Source organism: Oncorhynchus keta, chromosome 10, assembly GCF_023373465.1.
Source record: "Oncorhynchus keta strain PuntledgeMale-10-30-2019 chromosome 10, Oket_V2, whole genome shotgun sequence".
Classification (NCBI taxonomy): Eukaryota; Metazoa; Chordata; class Actinopteri; order Salmoniformes; family Salmonidae; genus Oncorhynchus; species Oncorhynchus keta.
Genome location: NC_068430.1, coordinates 34,628,309 through 34,652,049, shown reverse-complemented (window position 1 = coordinate 34,652,049; position 23,741 = coordinate 34,628,309). Strand labels below are relative to the sequence as shown.

The 23,741-nt window shown below is 43.0% G+C and overlaps 1 protein-coding gene across 1 annotated transcript; it reads right to left on the bottom strand.

Annotated features, from left to right (window-relative positions):
* Positions 1–1,089: 1,089 nt before the first annotated feature.
* crbn (cereblon) lies at positions 1,090–18,609 on the bottom strand. The gene is made up of 11 exons (XM_035777784.2): positions 18,452–18,609; positions 17,758–17,864; positions 17,305–17,507; positions 16,893–17,042; positions 10,926–11,088; positions 10,493–10,555; positions 10,186–10,270; positions 9,107–9,222; positions 6,223–6,287; positions 4,951–5,082; positions 1,090–2,787 (listed from the first exon to the last, which is right to left on the bottom strand). Exons 1-11 carry the CDS (start codon positions 18,522–18,524, stop codon positions 2,604–2,606), a joined length of 1,341 nt encoding a protein of 446 aa, XP_035633677.1. The 5' UTR covers positions 18,525–18,609; the 3' UTR covers positions 1,090–2,603.
* Positions 18,610–23,741: the final 5,132 nt, after the last annotated feature.

The window sequence follows — 23,741 nt, the reverse complement described above, 5'->3', positions numbered from 1 at the left end:
ACGTCAATGTTGTTCTGAGGTACCCGAAACCTATCCCAGTCCACGTGATCAAAGCAATCTTGAAGCGTTGAATCCAATTGGTCAGACCAGCGTTGGATAGACCTAAGCACGGGCACTTCCTGTTTTAGTTTCTGCCTATAGGAGGGAAGCAACCAGATGTAGTCATGGTTAGATTTGCCAAAAGGAGGGCGGGGGAGGGCTTCGTATGCATTGCGGAAGTTAGAGTAGAAATGGTTGAGCATAGTAGTTGCTCGTATACTGCAATCGATATGCTGATGGCATTTAGGTAGCCTTGTTCTCAAATTAGCTTTGTTAAAATCCCCAGCTACAATAAATGCAGCCTCAGGATATATGGTTTCCAGTTTGCATAAAGTCCAGGGAAGTTCGTTGACGGCCATCTTGGCATCTGCTTGTGGGGGATATACACGGCTGTGACAACCGAGGAGAGTTCTCTTGGGCGATAATACGGTCGGCATTTGATTGGGAGGAATTCTAGGTCAGGTGAACAAAAGGACTTGAGTTCCTGTATGTTGTTACAATTACGCCATGAGTCGTTAATCATGAAACATACACCCCTGACATTCTTTTTACGGGAGAGATGTTTATTCCTATTGGCACGATGCACTGAAAATCCCGTTGGCTGTACTGACTCCGACAGCATGTCCCAAGTTAGTCTGTTTCACGGAAACATGGCTATGTTACAATCCCGGATATCTCTTTGGAAAGCAACTCGACCTGATTTCGTTGACTTTGTTAACTAGGGACTGAACATTAGCGAGTAATATACTTGGAAGTGGTGGGTGGTGTGCGCGCATCTGAAGCCTCACTAGAAGACCGCTCCAGCATCCTCTCCTCCGGCAGCATTGTTTTGGGTCAGCCCCTAGAATCAGTTCTAATGCCCTGGGAGGTGCCAACAAAGGGTGCGGTGTGCTTTGCGAAAGTCACATTCCTGGTCGTAATGTTTTGATATAAAAATGGCTGCATTGGACCTTTAAGGTTTACCAACTGGGACATCACATATAAACACTTAAAAAAAAAAAAAATCTTAACAAAACTCAAAGGGAAAAAAAACAAAAAAGACAATCTCGATCGTATTGCAGAACATTTCTTATTGCGTGGAATTACTTTACTCAAATGTTGATAATCGAGCTGAACAAATCAATCATGTATTACATGTTCTAAAATGGAAATACACGGCAATGGGAGGGGCAAGAGTGTTGAGGTTCTACATAGATAAATCAGCTATATCAGACCAGAATTGCTACATTGATTCTTATTGGTTACTTACAAACATGAGCCAAAATAACTTTGTACATCAGCAAGGAATACAATTCTTAATTTAAAACAATTACATTGATCTAAACAAAAATATAGTTATGTAGGTAACACTTGATATAATGTTGCCATTTTTAACCAATACAGGTTAATTAACACAATGTCCCATTTAATTGTGTGGCTCATTAGACATTGATTTGGACCATAGGCACGCCATCCAGCCATGCCCTTAGTGCAGCAACATCACATATAGAACCATGGTGAAAGACTGAAATTCTAGTATCTCTGGCTCCACTGCCTTGTGCCCTGCTATCCAAGTCTATAGTACACCAGGCATCAAACCAACTCTAGTCTTCACTAACCAGAGGTACTCCTTGTCTTCAGAGGAACAGTGTCTTGCAGTTCAATGGGCCTCCACCTGTTTCAAAATAGAAACCTCTATCTCTACATGTGTATTACATATAGTGTACATTTGAGACAATGTGAAAATATGAAAACCAATCAAATAATATATTTCCACGCATTTCAAAATAAAGCAATAGCTTCCTTACATTGTTCATGTTCCGAATTCCTCCATCATATGCATTCAACGGGCATATGAAACAAAGGCATGATACATCCTTGTAAAAGAAGTATACTTTCATATGTACGTACACCGTCTAAACCGTGGATTTGACATGGTTTAACTCTCTATGACCGATCCAGCTGAACTGAGCTTCTCTGAGAAACACATCGAGGACAAACAGTGGACCTGAATCACAAGTGGCTTTCTATTGACTGGTTTGTTTAGAGATAGATTATGGGTACTGAAGGTCCTCTTGATGGCTGTCTATAAGCCTATATACACCTAGCTGGATACCGCATGCAAAGTCACACCCACTATGTTTAAGAGCAAGTGGCAATGCACTGGTGCGTGCCGTGTCTGTGGCAAATAGCATAGAAGCTGGATAGACAGACCACAGTAGACAGCCATACAGACAGGTCAAGAGTAACATGCTATGGGGAAGATATGCTGTGTTGCAGAACTAATCTCTTGCTCCATTCCCCACATCTATCTGTCGATGTGCAACGCATTCCATCAGCAGTGTCCCTGCAGTCAGGAACAAAACACCCCTCCCACCTCCTCCTTGCCCCCCTCTATGTTAGAAAATGCCATTTTAAAGCAGGATGACCTTTACACTAATATGATGAATGTGCTGCAATGGCTGTCAGGGGGTTGGGCGGGACGCCTCGATTACTAAAATAGAGACCCTTGCCCAGTGGACAGGGTGGGGCGATCGAAGATCCATTGGGGACATGGGGGGTGGGGAGGGGAGTTCCCCATGTTGTCACAGGCAGAGCAGGCGGGAGCCCTCATCCCCCTCCTCACCCTCAGTCTGGGGGATGCGGGGCAGCATGGCCGAGCGGGTCAAGCCCCAGAAACGAGGAGGGGACAAGTCTTTCTTGGTGGCTGTGAACTTCCATCCCATGTGTGAAGCACAGGTACGACACTGAGCAATCGTCCAGGCATACCTGAGGGGGAAGGGAGAGAAGAAAAACAGAAAGAACATATTAGTCCTCATGCATTTGTGCTGCATGCCACATGTCTTATTATTGTTGTCATAAAGCCTTTGTTGGCTTTCACGTGGGAACAGTGGCGGGAGATGGAAGCAAGGCACACAGACAAACCACTCCCCTCCAGCCACTCATCTGACACCTGTCAAATTAAGACGTATCCCAGTGTCCTCTTCTTGGCAACAGCATACCATTTGAAGCGGCTGCATGACAAGTATCACCCAGCAGCACTGGCCATTCAAATCGGCTGTATACTGACAAATGCCAGCATACAGCCTAAAACTGCCATCTTATGGGTCTGTTGCTCTCTCTACAACAAGTCTTCTCAGAACACCTTATGCTAACATGCTGTAAAAGCACCCTTCCCCAGAAAAGCAGTGTGGCATAGAGGTTGAGTGGAGCAAAAGCCCTTTCTTCCCCCTCCCCCTCCATACCTCCCCTCTGAGAGGATTTGAATAAGACTCAGCTTGACTAGTGCCAGCCCTCGAGGAGAATAAGTGGAGGCCGTTATTACTGTCATTATTATTACTGGAGGCTAACACCAGCACAAATGCATCGTCTCAGGCAGAAAATGCATAATGGGGATCATTTTAGAGAAGAGCACTGAGGAGTGGCGTTGGTTGAAGGAGCCTTATGTTACAGAACCACTGAGAAGCCCGTGGAGCGCTCTACTTCTCTCCAAACAGTTCAGGTTCTACGTCAATACCTCCGTCAAGCCTGATGTTATGTACCCAGGCACCCACACACACAGCTGCTGTGTGTGTAAGGTATCCCCGCAAGGAGAACTATGTAAAAAAAAATAAAAAAATACATTTAGCATATTGACAACATACCAAAAATGACAGTACACCAAAGGGGCCAGACGCTTTCGTTTTCAAGTCTTTAGCAGCTTAGATTATTCCTGGACCAAATAAAGGTATTAAAGCACAAATTAACCCAAAAAACAACTTCTCCGGTTGAAAACGGCCTGTGTGTGTAATTTGAGTCAGAAACATGTATTCTAGTGTCAAAATTGACTACAAAATGTCAGTATTGTCCCAAACTGAGATTTGCGAGATGTAAGCTTTCCGTGGGTTGCGTTTATTTGATTTCAATCCTGCCAACATGCCCACAGCTGGCAACACCCAAGTTATCATCAATTGAAGTGTTCCCCATAAAAACAAATCCAGCGCATCAGGGGTGCATTGCTATTTCTAGCTGTTCCCATAGACTTCCAGTCATTGAGCCCACGGTAGAAATATATATTTACAAACATGACATGTTTTTTTATTTATTACATGTTTTACATACTTTTTTGAAGCGACGGGAACAATTTAGCAGTGGTGGATCACCGCTGCCTAATGAATATAGGGAAACACTGAATTTCAAGTGCAGCTGCACACGACCCAATTGTAATGCCCACTATAAACACATGGGTGTGGAACGCACACTGACCGTGCTAAATTTGATTTCACTTTGGATATCCCTATGGGGCTAGTTAGGATAGGCTATCCAAAGTCAAACAACTTTTGCAATGGTCACACACCCGCCAACTGAAGCCAAATGGCGAAAGCTGGTTGGCCTAGGATACTTTCAGAATGTTACATCTTCACCATACCATCTGGTTTGCACTTAGTGGGACTAAAATTCGTTTTTCAACAGGACAATGACCCAAAACACACCTCCAGGCTGTGTAAGGGCTATTTGACCAATGAGAGTGATGGAGTGGTGCATCAGATGACCTGGCCTCAACAATCACCTGACCTCAACCCAATTGAGATGGTTTGGGATGAGTTGGACCGCAGAGTGAAGGAAAAGCAGCCAACAAGTGCTGAGCATATGTGGGAACTCTGTTGGAAAAGCATTCTTCATGAAGCTGGTTGAGAGAATGCCAAGGGTGTGCAAAGCTGTCGTCAAGGCAAAGGTGACTACTTTGAAGAATCTCAAATATAAAATATATTTTGACTTGTTTAACACTTCTTTTTGGTTACTACATGATTCCATGTGTTATTTCATAGTTTTGATGTCTTCACTAATATTTTACAATGTAGAAAATTGTTAAAAACAAAAACCTGGAATGAGTAGTTGTGTCCAAACTCTTGACTGGTACTGTTGTGCGTGTCATGTAAAGAGAGGCATTACCCTGGAAACCAGCTGTGGAGCGTGGACGGCCTACCGACCAGGTTGAGGTTGCTGGCTTTGTAGACGGTCAGGGTCTCATGGACGTAGCCGTGGGGGTTGACGTAGGCTGCCATGGGGCCGTACAGAGACAGGCTGCAGGAGGAGAGAGAGGAGACATGGTACAGATTTTTTTTTAAGTGATTGTCTAAACCACATTGTACAAATAGCAGCTGAATTGACATGCAAACATTTTTAAGTATAGAAATATACTAAAACTACAAATATTCTAAAATTATACAAACATACTACAATGACCACAGGCCAGGTGGCTACGGCTGTGGTAAGGTACAGGTCAGACAGTTTAGACCAACTGAATTGGGACAGTAGACAGAGAGATGGTTATGAAACCGAACTAGATGAATGTCAAACAAGAGACAACTTCTGCTTAATCCTTCCTTCATCGCTCTCATTTGAGCAGAGTACAAATGCACCTACAGCATCATTAATCTAGTGTGTTTGAAACGTATACTGTATCAAACACATCAGTCATCAGTTATGTCCACTGAATATACCAAACATTAGGAACACCTTCCTAATATTGAGTTTCACCCTCCCTTTTGACCTCAGAACAGTCTCAATTTGTTGGGGCATGGACTCTACAAGGTGTTGAAAGTGTTCCATAGGGACGCTGGACCAGTTGACTCCAATGCTTCCCACAATTGTGTCAAGTTGGCTGGATGTCCTTCGGGTGGTGGACCATTCCTGATACACACCGGAAACGATTGAGTGTGAAAAACCCTGCAGCGTTGTAGTTCTTAACATACTCAAACCAGGGCGCCTGGCACCTATTATCATACCCCGTTCAAGGGCACTTAAATCTTTGTCTTGCCCATTCACCCTGTGAATGTGTGTACACAATCCGTGTCTCAATTGTCTCAAGGCTTAAAAATCCTTCTTTAACCTGTCTATTCCCCTTCATCTACACTGATTGAAGTGGATTTAACAAGTGACATCAATAAGGGATCACCTGGATTCACCTGGTCAGCTTATGTCATGGAAAGAGAAGGTGTTCTTAATGTTCTATATACTCAGTGTATGTATAGCTGCCCATTCCCAAGTAGGGCTGCAGAGAACCAAAAATGGGTCTGGAGAAGCTCATTGCCTCTGCTTTTGGGTCCCTGTGTTTCGCAACACTCATCACACACACACATTACCAGCTCACTCTGACGACCAGTGTTAGACTACTCGACAGACACAGAAACTATTCAGAGTCGAGGTGCATCTCTCCCTCACCTGAAGATCTCGTTCTTGGTGGTGATCTCTGTATCTTGGCACTGCTTGCAACACAGCGAGGTGCACTGTGGGGAAAAAAGACTACTAACGTGACTTCATGTTCAAACCACCAGACTTCTGTAGCAGAAGCAAACATCCCTGTAGTTATTGCCCGTACTAACAACCACCTCAGAATGGCCAGGTGTTTCTCTTTATAAGCCTCTTTGTCAAGGCAGCTGCATGAGAGGTGCTTATTATCTTCAGTCAGAGGAAAGAAAGCCAGCTACAATAATGAAGCTAGAGAATTACCTCACATATCCATACTGACACACACATCCATCATCTCCTAACAGTCATGCCCATAGAGATTCTGCTGTTCTAATATTATCCCATTCTCATTTCATTTCTATGGCCGTGCTGGAATCATGAGTACAAAAATAAGGAGAGTACAAAACCTGGGAGTGTACAACAGGACTACATTCTCATGAGCCATGTCTTCGTGTGTGAGGGAGTCTCATGCTCAACCATCCTTATGTTTATGTATAGAAACTCCATGCACTTCTTCCTCCCTCGCTCCCTATATTTATTTAACCTTTATTTAACTAGGCAAGTCAGTTGAGAACAAATTCTTATCTACAATGACGGCCTACCCCGGCCAAACCCGGACGATGGGCCATTTGTGCGCCGCCCTATGGGACTCCCAATCACGGCCGGTTGTGATACAGACTGGAAACAAACCAGGGTCTGGAGTGACGCCTCTAGCACGGATGCAGTGCCTTAGACCGCTGCGCCACTCAGGAGCCCAAATATGAATGAACAGAGAGAGGATAAGGAAGGACATTAGGTATACTTGTTCCTTTCTTTACATTCAGACAATTGCTGTTATATTCCAGACATAATTCCACTTTCAATTTCCACAGAAGTGGACACTAAGCCTCTCTGCCCAGTTTTCCTGCTGTGGCTGGTGAACGCAGTGCGGGAGCAGTTTAAGCCCTAAGTCCTGAGACATATGCCAGAGCACCTTTTTCTGTTGACGTTGGAACTGAAGGGAGTCTTTGAGGGACGATGAGAGACAAGCAAGCAGTGGTGCAGGCTCGGAGTGATCAGAGTGGAGATGAGGGTGATGATGGAGGTAGGGTTTAGGGAAGTAGCACTGTAACAGCTCTCAATGCTTCAGAGAGTTCACAAAGGAAGGCAGCATCTCCAACCCACCGACTCAGAGGGGAAATGATCATCACTATACAGTATATAGTCAGTGGCTAAATATATTGAACAAAAATATAAAACCAAACAAGTGCTGGTCCCATGTTTCATGAAAAGTTCCATACACACAAAAGGCTTGTTTCTCTCAAATTTGGTGCACAAATTTGTCTACGTCCCTGTTAGTGAGCATTTCTCCTTTGACAAGATAATCCTTCCACCTGACAGGTGCGGCATACCAAGAAACTGGTTAAACATTGATTAAACAATCATTACACAGGTGAACCTTGCACTGGGGACAATAAAAGGCCACTCTAAAACACAATGCCACAGATGTCTCAAGTTTGAGGGAGCATGCAATTGGCATGCTGATTGCAGGAATGTCCACCAGAGCTGTTGCCAGAGAATTTAATGTTGTTTTAGACAATTTGGCAGTACGTTCAATCGGACTAAAAACCACAGACCACGTTTAACCATGCCAGCCCAGGACCCCCACCTCCGGATTCTTCACCTGCGGGATCGTCTGAGACTAGCCACCAGGACAGCTGATGGAGCTGAGGAGTATTTTGGTCTGTAATAAAGCCCTTTAGTGGGGAAAAACTGATTCTGATTGGCTGAACCTGGCTCCCCAGTGGGTGGTCCTGGCTCGCAAGTGGTCGGGCCAATGCCCTCCCAGGCCCACCCTTGGCTGCGCCCCTGCCCAGTCATGTGAAATCCATAGATTAGGGCCTAATGAATTAATTTCAATTGACTGATTTCCTTATATGAACTGTAAATCTTGAAATTGTCACATGCTGCATTTACATTTTTGTTCAGTATATAAACACTAGAACATTAGAGGAGAGGGAAGAGAGAGTTGATGGAAGAGAGAGGAGATGGAAGAGAGAGGAGAGGGAAGAGAGAGGAGAGGGAAGAGAGAGGAGAGGGAAGAGAGAGGAGAGGGAAGAGAGAGGAGAGGGAAGAGAGAGGAGAGGGAAGAGAGAGGAGATGGAAGAGAGAGGAGAGGGAAGAGAGAGGAGAGGGAAGAGAGAGGAGAGGGAAGAGAGAGGAGAGGGAAGAGGAGATGGAAGAGAGAGGAGAGGGAAGAGAGAGGAGAGGGAAGAGAGAGGAGAGGGAAGAGAGAGGAGAGGGAAGAGAGAGGAGATGGAAGAGAGAGGAGAGGGAAGAGAGAGGAGAGGGAAGAGAGAGGAGATGGAAGAGAGAGGAGAGGGAAGAGAGAGGAGAGGGAAGAGAGAGGAGAGGGAAGAGAGAGGAGAGGGAAGAGAGAGGAGATGGAAGAGAGAGGAGAGGGAAGAGAGGGAGACAGAGGCGTTTGCCACAGAACAGCAGGGAGGAGTAGGGGGTCAGAGGTTAGACAGTTCAGTCGGGGAATCAGTCGGTACAGCTGGATGGATGTGTGTTGTGCGTTTCGGGGTACATATCAAACCGTGTGTGATGGTCAGTACCATCATTGATCCTTGGGGCGTCCCTACCCATAACCATAACCCTTAACCATTTTAAATTACCTCAACTTTAATGGGGTATGGACGTCCCAAGGATTTCTGATAGCACAGACCATGTGTGGATAAGGCTCTATTTCTCACAGATGAACAAGTCCTTGCCTGGTCCATCTGTTGAGCAGTGTGCCTGGCCTTTATATTGTAAGGTTTAGTGATGTGTATTTCTTGCTCTGTGTGTGGGCGCACATGTCTGTGTCTGTGCTCACCCGGGCCATGATGTCCAGCTCACAGCGCAGCCTCTGGATGGCACTGCCAATCTTCAGCAGCTGGAGCCGAAGGGCATCATCTATGGGCAGACAGGCAGCCACTCTATAGGAGAAATCTGACAGGAAGGAGGGGGAGCAGGAATATTACAGTTCAGGATTTGAATTCCGTGAGATTGTCAGTAGTACTCTAAATATTTTAGGTGGCATAAATACTCTGAACAAAAATATAAACACAGCATGTAAAGTGTTGGTCCCATGTTAAATGAGCTGAAATAAAATAACTTTTCCATACACACAGAACGTTTATTTCTCTCAAATCTTGAGCAAAAATGAGTTTACATCCCTGTTAGTGAGCATTTCCCCTTTGCCAAGATAATCCATCCAGTTTACAGGTGTGGCATATCAAGAAGCTGATTAAACAGCATGATCATTACACATGTGTACTTTGTGCTGGGGACCATAAAAGGCCCTGCTAAAATGTGATGTTTTGTCACGCAAACGCAATGCCACAGATGTCTCAAGTTTTGAGGGAGCGTGCAATTGGCATGCTGACTGCAGGTATGTGGACCAGAGATTTTGTCAGTACGTCCAACCGGCTTCACAACCACAAACCAAGTGAAAATGTCCTTGTTCTTCCATGGCCTGAATACTCACCAGACACGTCACCCCATTGAGCCTGTTTGGGATGCTCTGAATTGACGTGTAGGACAGCGTTCCAGTTCCCACCAATATCCAGCAACTTCGCACAGCCGTCGAAGAGGAGTGAAACCAACAATCCACAGGCCACAATCAACAGCCTGATTAACGATATGTGAAGGAGTGTCACGCTGCATGAGGCAAATGGTGGTCATACCAGATACTGACTGGTTTTCTGATCCACACACTTTTTTTAAAAGGCATCTGTGACCAACAGATTCATATCTGTATTCCCAGTCATGTAAAATCCATAAATTAAGGCCTAATGAATTTATTCCAATTGACTGATTTCCTTATAGGAACTGTAAATCAGTAGAATCTTTGAAATGGTTTCATTTATTTTTTTGTTCAGTGTATATACATAGCTTAGAGGGCGGTTGTACCTATAGCGTTTGTGGGGAGGGAATCATCCTTGAGGTTCTCGTCCCACTCATGGAGCTGTCTCTTCACTCTCTTCATCAGAGTCTCCTGGGAGACAAACACAAGAAACCATGTTACAAACAGGATGTGTGTCATAACTGTCACTAAACTCACTTACAGTATTTCTCTGGAACGCATTATGGAATAAATCATCTTAATCAAGTTCCTGTGGAAATGTTATGTCTGTACACACACAGTAGTTCTATCTAGCCCTGATAAGTTAGCACACTAACCTACAGAGCAGAGCTGAGCAGGGCATTCAGTACTCACAGAGTCATAGAGGGCGTAGACCCAGGGAGGCCACGAGGTCATGTTGGCACAGTGGAACTTCCTCTGAGGAGAAGAGAGGCAAACACACAGACAACACCTCAGCAAGAGAACTTCTTTATTCATCTTCATTGATGAACACAAACACTGGGATGCCAGGTTGCATTCAGGAGTGAGAAACTGTATAAAGACCAGATATGTTTCCTTTTCCCAAATGACAAAGAAGCATGTCTGTTCTAGCTAAAAACAAGTTTATATGAACACTTCATAAGGTTGGGCCTTGATTTGAACACATCTCATGTTTTGTATGTCTCGGCCTGAAGACCGCCACCTCTCCTCGGCATCTTCAACATCCAAACATCACCCTAACAAACAATTAACATTGACTCCATCCCTCCCCCGTTCCTAATTTCCACAAGAATAATGTGTGTCGGACCTGGCGGTAGGTGGCCCACCAGCACTGGGCCTGTTTGCAGCTCTGGGTAGGGGGTCTGGAGGAGGGGTGCATGTGGAGGCGGGACAGAGGCGTGAGCTGCACTGCAGTCAGGGGGTCTGGAAGGATCCGCTCAGGGAGGATCTGCACCTTGGCCTGTCTGATTCTAAAAGAGGCAAGAGAAAAGACAGAGAGAGAATTTGGGCTAGATAAACAAAGATAGTGAATAAACCCTTAGGTACGTATACTATGCATTTCAATTACAGAGCAAAAGCATACTTCATCAGAGAGAGGAGATAATCTGGGGCCTTAGTGAAAAAAACATTACGTGGTGGATTAAAGCATGCAATTTGGTGCAAACATTCCTCAGGTGACATGAAAACATCCCAGAAGGGGTGTCCATTAACATTTTACCAGGAATCGTTTTTTGTTTTGCGTAAATCCAAAATGGCTTCCATAATATAGGTATTTGACCATAAAAACTGTTATGCAACAGATAAAAGCATGATATTTGGTACAAACATTGCTCAGATGATATAAAAACATCATAGAAGGGGTGCTAATTGCAGATAGCTTGTGCAAATAGCTGCATAAACTGGACACAGAGCACAAACATACCATATTAGGGTGTGGTACCTCTAATTTAAAAAATAGATAGTGGCACAGCCAGTCCACAAGGTGGCGTAGCGCCAGTCTTACATTCTTTGGAGAGAACCCTGCCGGACATATTAACTCTCTGACTTCATTCATACATTAGACCAGTCATCACAATGCTAGCAGCCAACCATATTTAGCTTAGGCCTACTCAACATAAAGTCCCCAATAGAAAACATCACTTACGTGCATGACTTTAAATTCTATTGCTTACTATTATTTCCATGCTACACGCCACCTCTCAACACATTTACTGAAGGCAATCTCCATCTCGCATTCCCAAATCTCCAAACTAGCTTTGTGACACTGGCAAATGCTCAAAATATAAAACGGCAGCTACTCAGTGTTAACAAAACGGCAGTTACACGGTGTCCACAAACGCGCTTGAGGAAATACACATCTGCTACATTGTTCCATGTTACAATAACAACAGTGAGTGCACAGGCTTGACTAGTCAGATTCACAGTGATTTGATCAACCACTGCACTATCCATGGTGCTGAATCTCTGCTACTAGGCCTACTAGGTTTGTTTAGCAGAGAATTGGATATGTTCCCAGTGACAAAGTCATCACAAGCAAGGTTACCATGAAGTAAAAACAGCCACAACCTTATGAAATTACACTGACAGCCAGGTGCAAGAGAAGAGAAAAAGGGCCAACAAGCTGGCTGACATATTTCAGTCAAAAGGTGAGCTCCAATAAATGTCATTTTCACTAGGCTGTAGGATAATAACCTCATATTTTAGGCCTACATTTAAACTAGGCTCCTTCAATGAAATAGTCTGGTGACTGACTAAATTGATTAAATTGTGGAAAATACAACAAGATAGAGTCAAGTCCATTTTCTCCATTTACAGTGATATAACCATGTCAGAGGAGAAAGGCTTGCCTTTGAGATGAATACATTCATGGATGTATGTACTCTATGATATGTATTGTCTTTTCTCTGTGACTGATGACTATTTCAATGCTAATAAACAGTAGACATATGTTGAAGAGGTCACCAGGGTGTATAGATCGCAGGGTGGTCACAGTGTAGGGTGAATGACCGCCGACACATAATCATAGGTAAGTCACCAAGTGCACCAACAGGTCCAAATTGTTTTGAGCTCAGGGGGTCTATGTACACCTACTAATGAATAGACCGACTGAAGACGCGAGGGATATCACTATAAACACTATCGGCCAGGATTATAGCTGCTAATTTACCAATCAAAAAATTGTTAGCTGACTGACACTAGCTTGGTTTCCATCCAATTGGCGACAGATTTTCATGGGAACATTATAAATTCTGCCGAAAACAAATACGCACATTTTCCCACCAGAGATGTGGTTCAATAAAATTGGACTTGTTAAATGGATTTCCATCACAACTGATGATTTTGTCACAATAAATGTAGCGTTAGATAGTGAATGTGCCCACTCTGGTATTGGCACGTGCTCTCTAGCCAACCGCTCGCAAAAATAGTGTGGGTATTTTTGTATTTATTTAACTAGGCAAGTCAGTTAAAATTCTTATTTACAATGACGGCCTACCCCAGCCAAACCAAAACGACGCTGGGCCAACTGTGCGCCGCCCGATGGGACTCCCAATCACGGCCGGTTGTGATACAGCCTGGAATCGAACCAGGGTGTGTAGTGATGCCTATTATGGATTGTTAAAAGTGCGAAGACTTTTATTTGTCAAATGGCAGCCAAGCATCGATCATCATGTCAACAGGATAAGCCCCTTGATATTTATTGGAAACCACCATCAAGCTCATCAACTTGCACTTTGACCACTATTTGAAGTTCATCATAACTTATTCATTATGTAGCAGAATAAACTGCATGTTTTCCCAAGTCATAGTGGGATGACCACAACATTTCATTGCGTTACTCCAAGTTTATTTTGAATGATGATTATTATACTGAACAAAAATATAAATCCAACATGTAGCAATTTCAATGATTTTACTGAGTTACAGATCATATAAAGAAATCAGTAAATCAAAATAAATAAATAAATTAGGCCCCAATTAATGACTGGGCAGGGGCACAGCCATGGTTGGGCCTGGGAGGGTATAGGCCCACCCACTGGGGAGCTGACCCAGCCAATCAGCATGAGTTTTTCCCCACAAAAGGGTTTTTATTACAGACAGAAATACTCTTCACTTTCATCAGCTGTCCGGGTGGATGGTCTCAAATGACACCGCAGGTGAAGAAGCCAGATGTGGAAGTCCTGGGCTGGAGTGGTTACATGTGGTCTGCAGTTGTGAGGCTGGTTGGATGTACTGCCTAATTCAACGTGGGAGGTGGTTTATGGTAGACAAATGAACATTAAATTCTCTGTCAACAGCTCTGGTGGACATTCCTGCAGTCAGCATGCCACTTGCACACTCCCTCTAAACTTGAGACATCTGTGGCATTGTGTTGTGTGACAAAACTGCACATTTTATTGTCCACAGCACAAGGTGCACCTGTGTAATTATCATGTTGTTTAATCAGATTCTTGATATGCTTTTTGTGTGTATTTACAATTTCTGTGATCTTAGCTCATGAAACATGAGACCACTTTACATGTTGCGTTTATATTTCAGTTCAGTGTGCATGTACAGTACCAGTCAAAAATTTACACAACTACTCATGCAAGAGTTTCATTATTTTAACTATTTTCTAGATTGTAGAATAATACTGAAGACTATGAAATAACACATATGGAATCATGTAGTTACATCTCCAGGCTGTAAGGGCTATTTGACCAAGGAGAGTGATAAGAGTGCTGTATCAGATGACCTGGCCTCCACAATCACCCGACAACCAAATTGAAATGGTTTGGGACAAGTTGACCCAAAGAGTGAAGGATAAGGAGTCAAGTGATCAGCATTGTGGGAACTCCTTCAAGACTGTTGGGAAAGCCTTCCTCATGAAGCTGGTTGAGAGTGCCAAGCGTGTGCAAAGCTGTCATCAAGGCAAAGGGTGGAAACGTTTAATTATCTCAAATATAAAATATATTCTAACACTTTTTTTGGTTACTAAATGATTCCATGTGTTATTTTGTCGTTTTGATATCTTCACTATTATTCTACAATGTAGAAAATAGTCTAAATAGGTCTAAATAAGGAAAAGGTGTGTCCAAAAATTTGACTGGTAATGAACTGGCAGCTTCATTAAATAGTACCCGCAAAACATCAGTCTCAACGTCAACAGTGAAGAGGCGACTCCGGAATGCTGGCCTTCTAGGCAGAGTTCCTCTGTCCAGTGTCTGTGTTCTTTTGCCCATCTTAATCTTTTCTTTTTATTGGCCAGTCTGAGGTATGCCTTTTTGTTTGCAACTCTGCCTAGAAGGCCAGCATCCCGGAGTCGCCTCTTCACTGTTGACGTTGAGACTGGTGTTTTGCAGATGCCAGTTTGGGACTTGCGAGGCATCTGTTTCTCAAACTAGACACTAATGTACTTGTCCTCTTGCTCAGTGGTGCACCGGGGCCTCCCTCTCCTCTTTCTATTCGGGTTAGAGACAGTTTGGATGGAAACCTGGTTAGTGACTGAAACACCAAAAGGAATTGCTTATACACAACCAAATTTCGAAATTGCACCTTGTGTATTCTACTATTCTAACTCTCAACAACCATGTATTTGGGAAAGAAACACTGCTGTAACTATATACTGCTGGTCACAAAACAATTGGTTTACCACTGTCTCTGATGATATATGATTGTCCACCCTTTATAGGGAATAGTGTCTTATGTGCTTTCCCACTCAGATAATACAAATAAAGTGAGTTTTCCATCTTGTGGTTACTTATGGTATCACTTACAAAATACTTCCTGCTCATACATGCATAATCTCTACTTACTGTTGAAGTCGGAAGTTTACATACACCCTGGCCAAATACATTTAAACTCAGTTTCACAATTCCTGACATTTAATCCTAGTAAAAATTCCCTGTATTAGGTCAGTTAGGATCACCACTTTATTTTAAGAATGTGAAATGTCAGAATAATAGTAAGAGATAATTATTTATTTTAGCTTTTTATTTCTTTCATCACATTCCCAGTGGGTCAGATGTTTACATACACCCAATTAGTATTTGGTAGCATTGCCTTTCAATTGTTTAACTTGGGTCAAACATGTCAGGTAGCCTTCCACAAGCTTCCCACAATAGGTTTGGTGAATTTTGGCCCATTACTCCTGACATAGCTGGTGTAACCGAGTCAGGATTTTAGGCCTCCTTGCTCGCACACATTTTTTCAGTTGTGCACACACATTTCCTATAGGATTGAGGTCAGGGCTTTGTGATGGCCACTCCAATAGCTTGACTTTGTTGTCCTTAAGCCATTTTGCCACAACTTTGGAAGTATGCTTGGGGTCATTGTCCATTTGGAAGACCCATTTGCGACCAAGCTTTAACTTCCTGACTGCGGTCTTGAGATGTTGCTTCAATATATCCACATAATTTTCCTACCTCATGATGCCATCTATTTTGTGAAGTGCACCATGATGCTGCCACCCCCGTGTTTCACGGTTGGGATGGCGTTCTTTGGCTTGCAAACATAACGATGGTCATTATGGCCAAACAGTTCTATTTTTGTTTCATCAGACCAGAGGACATTTCTCCAAAAAGTATGATCTTCATCCCAATGTGCAGTTGCAAACCATAGTCTAGCTTTTTTATGGCGGTTTTGGAACATTGGATTTTTTTTATTTTTTTTTATTTTTTTAATTCTTTCTTGCTGAGCAGCCTTTCAGGTTGTGTTAATATAGGACTTGTTTTACTGTGGATATAGATACTTTTGTACCTGTTTCCTCCAGTATCTTCACAAGGTCCTTTGCTGTTGTTCTGGGATTGATTTGCACTTTTCGCACCAAAGTACGTTCATCTCTAGGAATCAGAACGCGTCGCCTTCCTAAGTGGTACGACGGCTGCATGGTCCCATGGTGTTAATACTTGCGTACTATTGTTTGTACAGATGATCGTGGTACCTTCAGTAGTTTGGAAATTTCTCCCAAGGATGAACCAGACTTGTGGAGATCAACAGTTTTTTCTCTGAGGTCTTGGCTGATTTCTTTTGATTTTCCCATGATGTCAAGCAGAGGCACTGAGTTTGAAGGTAGGCCGTGAAATGCATCCACAGGTACACCTCCAATTGACTCAAATTATGTCAATGAATCTATCAGAGGCTTCTAAAGCAACTGTTTAGAGGCACAGTCAACTTAGTGTATGTAACTTTCTGACCCACTGGAATTGTGATACAGTGAATTATAAGTGAAATAATCTGTCTGATGATGATGATTTAGGTCGTTCTGATCTGGTCAGTAACATTTAGTTCCACTCACCCATCTGCTTGCGTTCTGATTTCATGGACCTTGAACCGCTGCCGCCCGACTGCCTTCACTTTGACTGTCTCAATGCCATACTCCTGCTCCTCGCGGTAAGCATAGATCTCAGCCGTCGTCCCAAACTCTGCCTGCACCTCGCCTGTTTCACTGGAGGTGGGGGGGGGCACAGACACATCTATTTAGCAACACCCTACTGTGCTCTACTCTAGCCATGCTCAAATACAGTGCAATACACACCAATCCAATGTATTCTAATACATGACGGAGAATGAGCAAGAGAAAACTTTGTGGAGAGGGGTAGCCAATTGGAATGCAGCCCATTACGATTCCCACTCTTTCTGAACCCATACACTCCCCCCGTCCCCGTCCTCCTCTCCCATTCTCCTCCTCCTCCTCTCTCCCGCCATACCTGTGTGCAAGAACAGCAAAGGTGCGGTCTCTCTGGATAATGCTTCGCATCATGCTGACCTCCTGCGGTCTGAAGAGCTGCAGCGGCAGGGTCTGTCCTGGGATCAGCATGACAGCTGTGAACGGCAGCACTGGGATGGTCTGGCAGCTGTCGTCATCGTGCACTGTGCGCCCATGAAACTCCTCCATGTCTGAGCCCAGGTACTGGGAGGGAAGGGGGCATTAGAGGGAGAGACATTATCAGATACATGAAGAAACAGCACTACTTGAATCAGTAGGCAATTCTAACTGCACTGCTTATTTGAATAAATTACTGACAAAGTGACTAAAAGGCAGAAGGGAAGCATTTCCCAGATAAGGAAAGAAGAATTAGTACTGTGTGTGTAGAAAACCCCATACTGAATACTGATACAGCTGCACAACAATACTTTGTAGAAGTAAATATGAAACCCACAGCATGTGAAGTTGGAAGACTGGGGTCAAAGTTTATGTTTGGTTTTTCTGCGTCCTCACTGTCACGGTCCTCAGTCTCCATCTCATTCTCCTCTTCCTCTTCATTTTCTATAATAGTGAGTGGCAAGCAATACATACTTAAACAAGCAAATATGTACTTTCTCTTTTACTTCAAATGACCGCATTGTTATTTTTTTTATTTTTTTTAAGTATTTCCCTTAGTCATCGTGTTGACAATAGCATAACCTGTTGGACATGCATTTAGATGATAATTACCAGTGATCATACACACAGACCAGAAAACCTAGCTCTGGCAAGCTAATGCATTTTAATGCCAAGTGTAAGTAGACTGACATGACTATCAGCTGGGGATTAAATCACATTAGCATACATGGTAGCTAGCCAGCTAAATAAGACAGTTTAATTACAGTCTGATGAAACAATTCCATAGCTAGCTAGCAAGATATTACAAATGATAAAACAAGCAATCAATCAGTCAAGATAAAAAAAACGTGCTTCACTGCGACAGCGATTGAGTGATCTGATTATGCTCTGTCACTTGAAGTGGTGTGGCCTCGATTCTTTGCAGAATACAAAACTGATTTTGGCTTGCATAACGAGGCTTTACCATTTACAATAACCAACGTATTCAGAACACTAGTCTACCAATGCAATTCAATTGAAGACACATTTACCGGGTAAGAGCTGTAGTTGGTTGCCCATGTTGTCGTTGATATTGTTGTCGCCTGCACCCCTCTCGTCGGCCATATCCTTCTGTTTACACCATAGACTGTAAAAAAAAAATGGTTTTGACTCTTCTTTCTCAGTGGTGACTTATCGCAGGATATGCGTCGAAAACGACTCACTATCGTCCCTCAGTGGAAGGAGCTAGTCTTGTATTCCGGTTCTCGAATTAATTAAAAAATTATTATTTTCAAGTTTCAAAGTTTATTCGCCACGTGCACAGGACAAAGCAGGTGTAAAACTGTATCTTGATAGCTCTTTCCCAACAATATAAAACATGTCAACCACACAAAAACTACAATGTGAGTTAGAAACACGAGAATGCAAGTACATACAGGTTACTGCCAGGACCTTACTAAATATTAAGGGGTACTGGAGCGGTTGAGGTGGATTTATAAATAAAAAGTGACTGGTAGTGGAATATACATGTAAACCAGGCTGAAAAGTGACTGGTAGCAGGAATATATACATTCTTATGGTAATATATTAATGGTCATTTATAAACTGGGTGGTTCGAGCCCTGAATGCTGATTGGCTGACAGTCGATGGTATATCAGACATTATACCACTCATATGCCAAAACATGTATTTGCACTGCTCGTATTACGTTGGTAACCAGTTTAAAATAGCAATAAGAAGGCACCTCGGGGGTTTGTGGTATATGGTCAATATACCACAGCTAAGGGCTATGTCCAGGCACTCCGCGTTGCGCATAAGAATATACAGTACCAGTCTAAAGTTTGGACATGCCTACTTATGTAAGGGTTTTCTTTCTTTGACTATTGTCTACTTTGTAGTGAAGATAGTGAAGACATCAAAACTATGAAATAACACATGGAATCATGTAGTCACCAAAAAAGTGTCAAATCAAAATAGGATTTATATTTGAGATTCTTCAAAGCAGCCACTCTTTGCTTTGATGACAACTTTGCACACGCTTGGCATTCTCTCAACCAGCTTTATGAGGTAGTATCCTGGAATGCATTTCAATTAACAGGTGTACCTTGTTAAAAGTTCATTTGTGTAATTTATTTCCTTCTTAATGTGTTTGAGCTAATCCAGTTGTGTTGTGACAAGGTAGGGGTGGTATACAGAAGATGGTATTTGACCAAATAGGGCTAAATCCATATTATGACAAGAGCATCTCAAATAAGCAGAGAAATGAGTCCATCATTAAGTCAGTCAATCCCAAAAAATAAGAACTTTGAACGTTTGTTCAAGAACAGTTGCAAAAGCACTATGAAACTGGCTCATGTGGACTGCCACAGGAAAGGAAGACCCAGAGTTACCTCCGCTGCAGAGAATAAGTTAGACTTAACTGCACTTCATAGATTGCAACCCAAATAAATGCTCAGTTTGTTATAGACACAACTGTTCAGACTGCGAGAATCAAGCCTTCATAGTCAAATTCCTGCAAAGATATCACTAAAGGACACCAAGACTTTCTTGGGCCAAGAAACATGCAATGGATATTAGACCGGTGGAAATCTGTCCTTTGGTCTGATGAGTCCATATGAGATTTGGTTCCAGCCAGCTTTGCCAGATGAGTAGGTGAACAGATTTATCTCTGCAAAACACGGTGTGATGGTGCTTGGCCTGTGACAGTGATTTATTTAGAATTCAAGGCACACCTAACCAGCATGGCTACAACAGCATTCTGCAGCGATATCCCACCTGGTTTTGGCTTAGTGGGACTGTTTTTCAACAGGACAATTACCCAAAACACTTCCAGGTTGTGTAAGAGCTATTTCACCAAGGAGAGTGAAAAAGGATTCCTCATGAAGCTGGTTGAGAGAATGACAAATATGCAAAGTTGTCAAGGCAACAGGTGGCTACATTGAAGAAATTCAATCATTTTTGATTATAACATTTTTTTGGTAACACGATTCCATTTGTTAGTTTATTTTAACTACCAGCAGCAGGATAAATATTAATGGCAATGTGGACAGGAAAGCAGTAGTTAGCCATGTAAGTGTTACTGCCTGGGAAAAACAGATGGACAGCAGCACAGAAGTGTCTTTGGCAGTTTCAGGCCTTGCGCTGGGCTGTCTGCACCTTCCAGTCACAAGCAGTGCAGTTGCCAACCCATCAGGATGCCATTAAGAGGATGAGGGAACATGCCAATCAGGGGTCTAAGAGAACTTGGCACGCATGAAGACCACTGTTCAGGAACTTAGTTTCGAAGACATGTTCACATTAGCCGTTTGCCTCAAATAGCCACTAGATGGCGCCACAGACCAGTCCTTCCAGTTTGCACCAAACAAGATAGACCTACAAGTGATTTTCATAGTACCATTACTCCAGAAAGGGTTTGTGCAACTGAATGCAAGTCATTGGTTAGGACCGGCACAATAGTACAAGGCACATTGTCGATGTCATCTTCATATGCCACAGAGAAGTTAAGCCAGAACCTCAACTATATTATTGATCCCCAGGGCAGTTCAGTCTACAGCTGTAAAATAATCCACTGGTTCCCCAGATATTAGTATCCAACATTATCAAAAGCATTTAAGTGTAGTGCAAGTTGGGTGGACCGAAAGACTTGAATTTCACTATACCCTCAATATCTACTAATGTGTGTGACCAATAAGATTTGAACCTGAATCAATGTTTACAGAGACTGTAATGTAGTTAGTAAACCAAATATTTATTATGGTCTTTACAACAAATCAGCTGTGCAGGTGGTAAAAGGCCAGAGCTGAACAGGACAGGAGAGACTCTAGCAGAAGTCAACGGCCAGGAGCCATTGGAAGAGTAGAGGGCCGGGTAGGCAGAATCTGTCCTTCACACCAACGAGACCAGCTTCAGACCACCATGGTTCAGCTCTTTTCAAATCATGGACCGCTGGCTTCAGAGGGCTTGGAGTGGGTGGAGAAAAACAATCACAGCAGTAGGGGAATGGGCCAGTCTACTTGGACCTCTGCCTCATCTTTCGCCTTTTACGCTTCAGCCTACAAAGACCAGAAAGTGTCAATTAGTGACCAGGGCTGCATCATTACACACCATAGTCATGTTCTCATTTAAATGTAATGTTTATTTAAATAGGCAAGTCAGTTACCAAGTTTCTATTTACAATGACACGGTTCCCCAGTAGGCTGTTAGCTGCCTTGTTCTGGGGTAGAATATATTTAAGTTGTCACCGTGGCGATTCGATACAGCAAACTAGCAGTTAGTAGCCCAGTTCTCTAACCAATAGACTACCTGCAACCCTGAATGAACAAACATTCAACATACACCCTGAATTGAACTCGTATGAGTCTGAAACAGTCATATACATGGTTGTCAAATCTATTGTAGTAGATTGCAAATATGTGCGGTGTCCATGTTAACAGAAGACAGGAGTAGAATGCATATCTGAACGAAACTAAAGTAACATTAGCATTCAGATAAATCCTTAAAGGAAATGATCCTTACCTGCGCATACGCTTCTTCCTCCACTAAAAACAAAACTTAAGTCAATTTATAGACTCACAACCAAACAATGAATCATTCATTTTTACAGCACAAACTGCGGATCTAAACATCTAAACAGGAAGACACGTGAATATTTGGCATGGCAATGCGGACCATGCGTCACAGTGTTAAGAGTAAAGACCATACAAACACGCAGTAGGCATGGAACTGGTGAACAGTAATATGTATCCTGCTAATATAAGCCATTCCTGAAATCTACTAAATGCATTACAAGTAATATTGTTAGTACCTTGTGCGCCATTGGGCCGTGAAACCTAGTTCGCCAACGTGGTCAAGCTAGCAAACAACCCATACGCAATGAAGCAAATTGTATATCCAACATTCAAAATTAACTCCTGCGCCAATTAAGCGTTTTCCCCTTTAAAGTAATATTGGATACTGCCAATGTTTCCATAATATAAATTGGAAGCCAACTATTTTAGGCACGTTGTCGTTAAGATACATGTTAGTTAGCTAGCCACTGCTTAGTGACAATGAGCCAAACAAAAGCCCTTCTAATAGGGAGTTAGATATTTATCAACTCACCTTTGCTCTCATCTTGTGGAGATGTGTCTGCAATTAAAGATAACACAGTTGTTGGATGTAATGGATGGCAAACAATTACTAGTGATTCAGTTGGATTTGTTTTGGGACATAATTCAAAGTTTCTTACCTCTACAGCGAAGACACCAAATTGAAAGAGGACGTGACGAAGAAAGGGGAGGGCCTTTATAGAACTAAATGGAACGTCATATTCAATCGCCACTTGCTCAGCTCATTGCTCACTGGGCGATGTAGGCAGAAATCGTTGAAATTTAAATCATATTTTATGTTGAAATTATATACCTATGTTCAGGCATGTCTACAATCACGTAAGTATATGGGTGCTGTTTGTAATAGAAAAATGGGTCACACTTTCCGTCCATGTAAGCTTCCTTTTAAATCTTATCAAGCAAATGTTATTTTTCCACCACACCTCCCCAATCCAAGTCATATATAATCTGAAACCTCTGATTAAAGTGAAACTGAATGGTCCAGGCATCAATTATGTACACTACATTACTGAAAGTATGTGGACACCTGTTCATCTCATTCCAAAAACATGGCCAATAATATGGAGTTGGTTGTCCCCCCCTCTTGCTGCTATAGCAGCCTCCACTCTTCTGGGAAGGCTTTCCACTAGATGCTGGAACATTGCTACAGTGACTTGCTTCCATTCAGCCACAAGAGCATTAGTGAGGTCGGGCACTGACTGATGTTGGGTGAAACTTTCTGTCCATAAATTATGCAGAACAATTAATCCATGCTTTTGTTACTTCTAGGTTAGACTACTGCAATGCTCTACTGTCCGGCTACCCGGATAAAGCACTAAATAAAATTCAGTTAGTGCTAAAGACGGCTGCTAGAATCCTGACTAGAACCAAAAATGTGATCATATTACTCCAGTGCCAGCCTCCCTACACTGGTTTCCGTTCAAGATATCCCTCTATTGGTGTGGGGGCTGTGCTTTGGCAAAGTGGGTGGGGTTATATCCCTCCTGTTTGGCCCTGTCCGGGGGTATCATCGGATGGGGCCACAGTGTCTCCTGACCCCTCATGTCTCAGCCTCCAGTATTTATGCTGCAGTAGTTTATGTGTCGGGGGGCTAGGGTCAGTTTTTTCTATGTGGAGTACTTCTCCTGTCCTATCCGGTGTCCTGTGTGAATTTAAGTATGCTCTCTCTAATTCTCTCTCTCGATGGACCTGTGCCCTAGGACCATGCCTCAGGACTACCTGACATGATGACTCC

Excerpts from the sequence above, each read along its gene's own strand:
- crbn (XM_035777784.2), bottom strand. The coding sequence starts at position 18,524 with ATGGCCGACGAGAGGGGTGCAGGCGACAACAATATCAACGACAACATG. Across the intron at positions 11,089-16,892 it reads ATCAGAACGCAAGCAGATGG|AATCAGACAGGCCAAGGTGC; the intron begins GTGAGTGGAACT and ends TGCCTCTTTTAG. Across the intron at positions 10,271-10,492 it reads TCTACGCCCTCTATGACTCT|GAGACTCTGATGAAGAGAGT; the intron begins GTGAGTACTGAA and ends TTTGTCTCCCAG.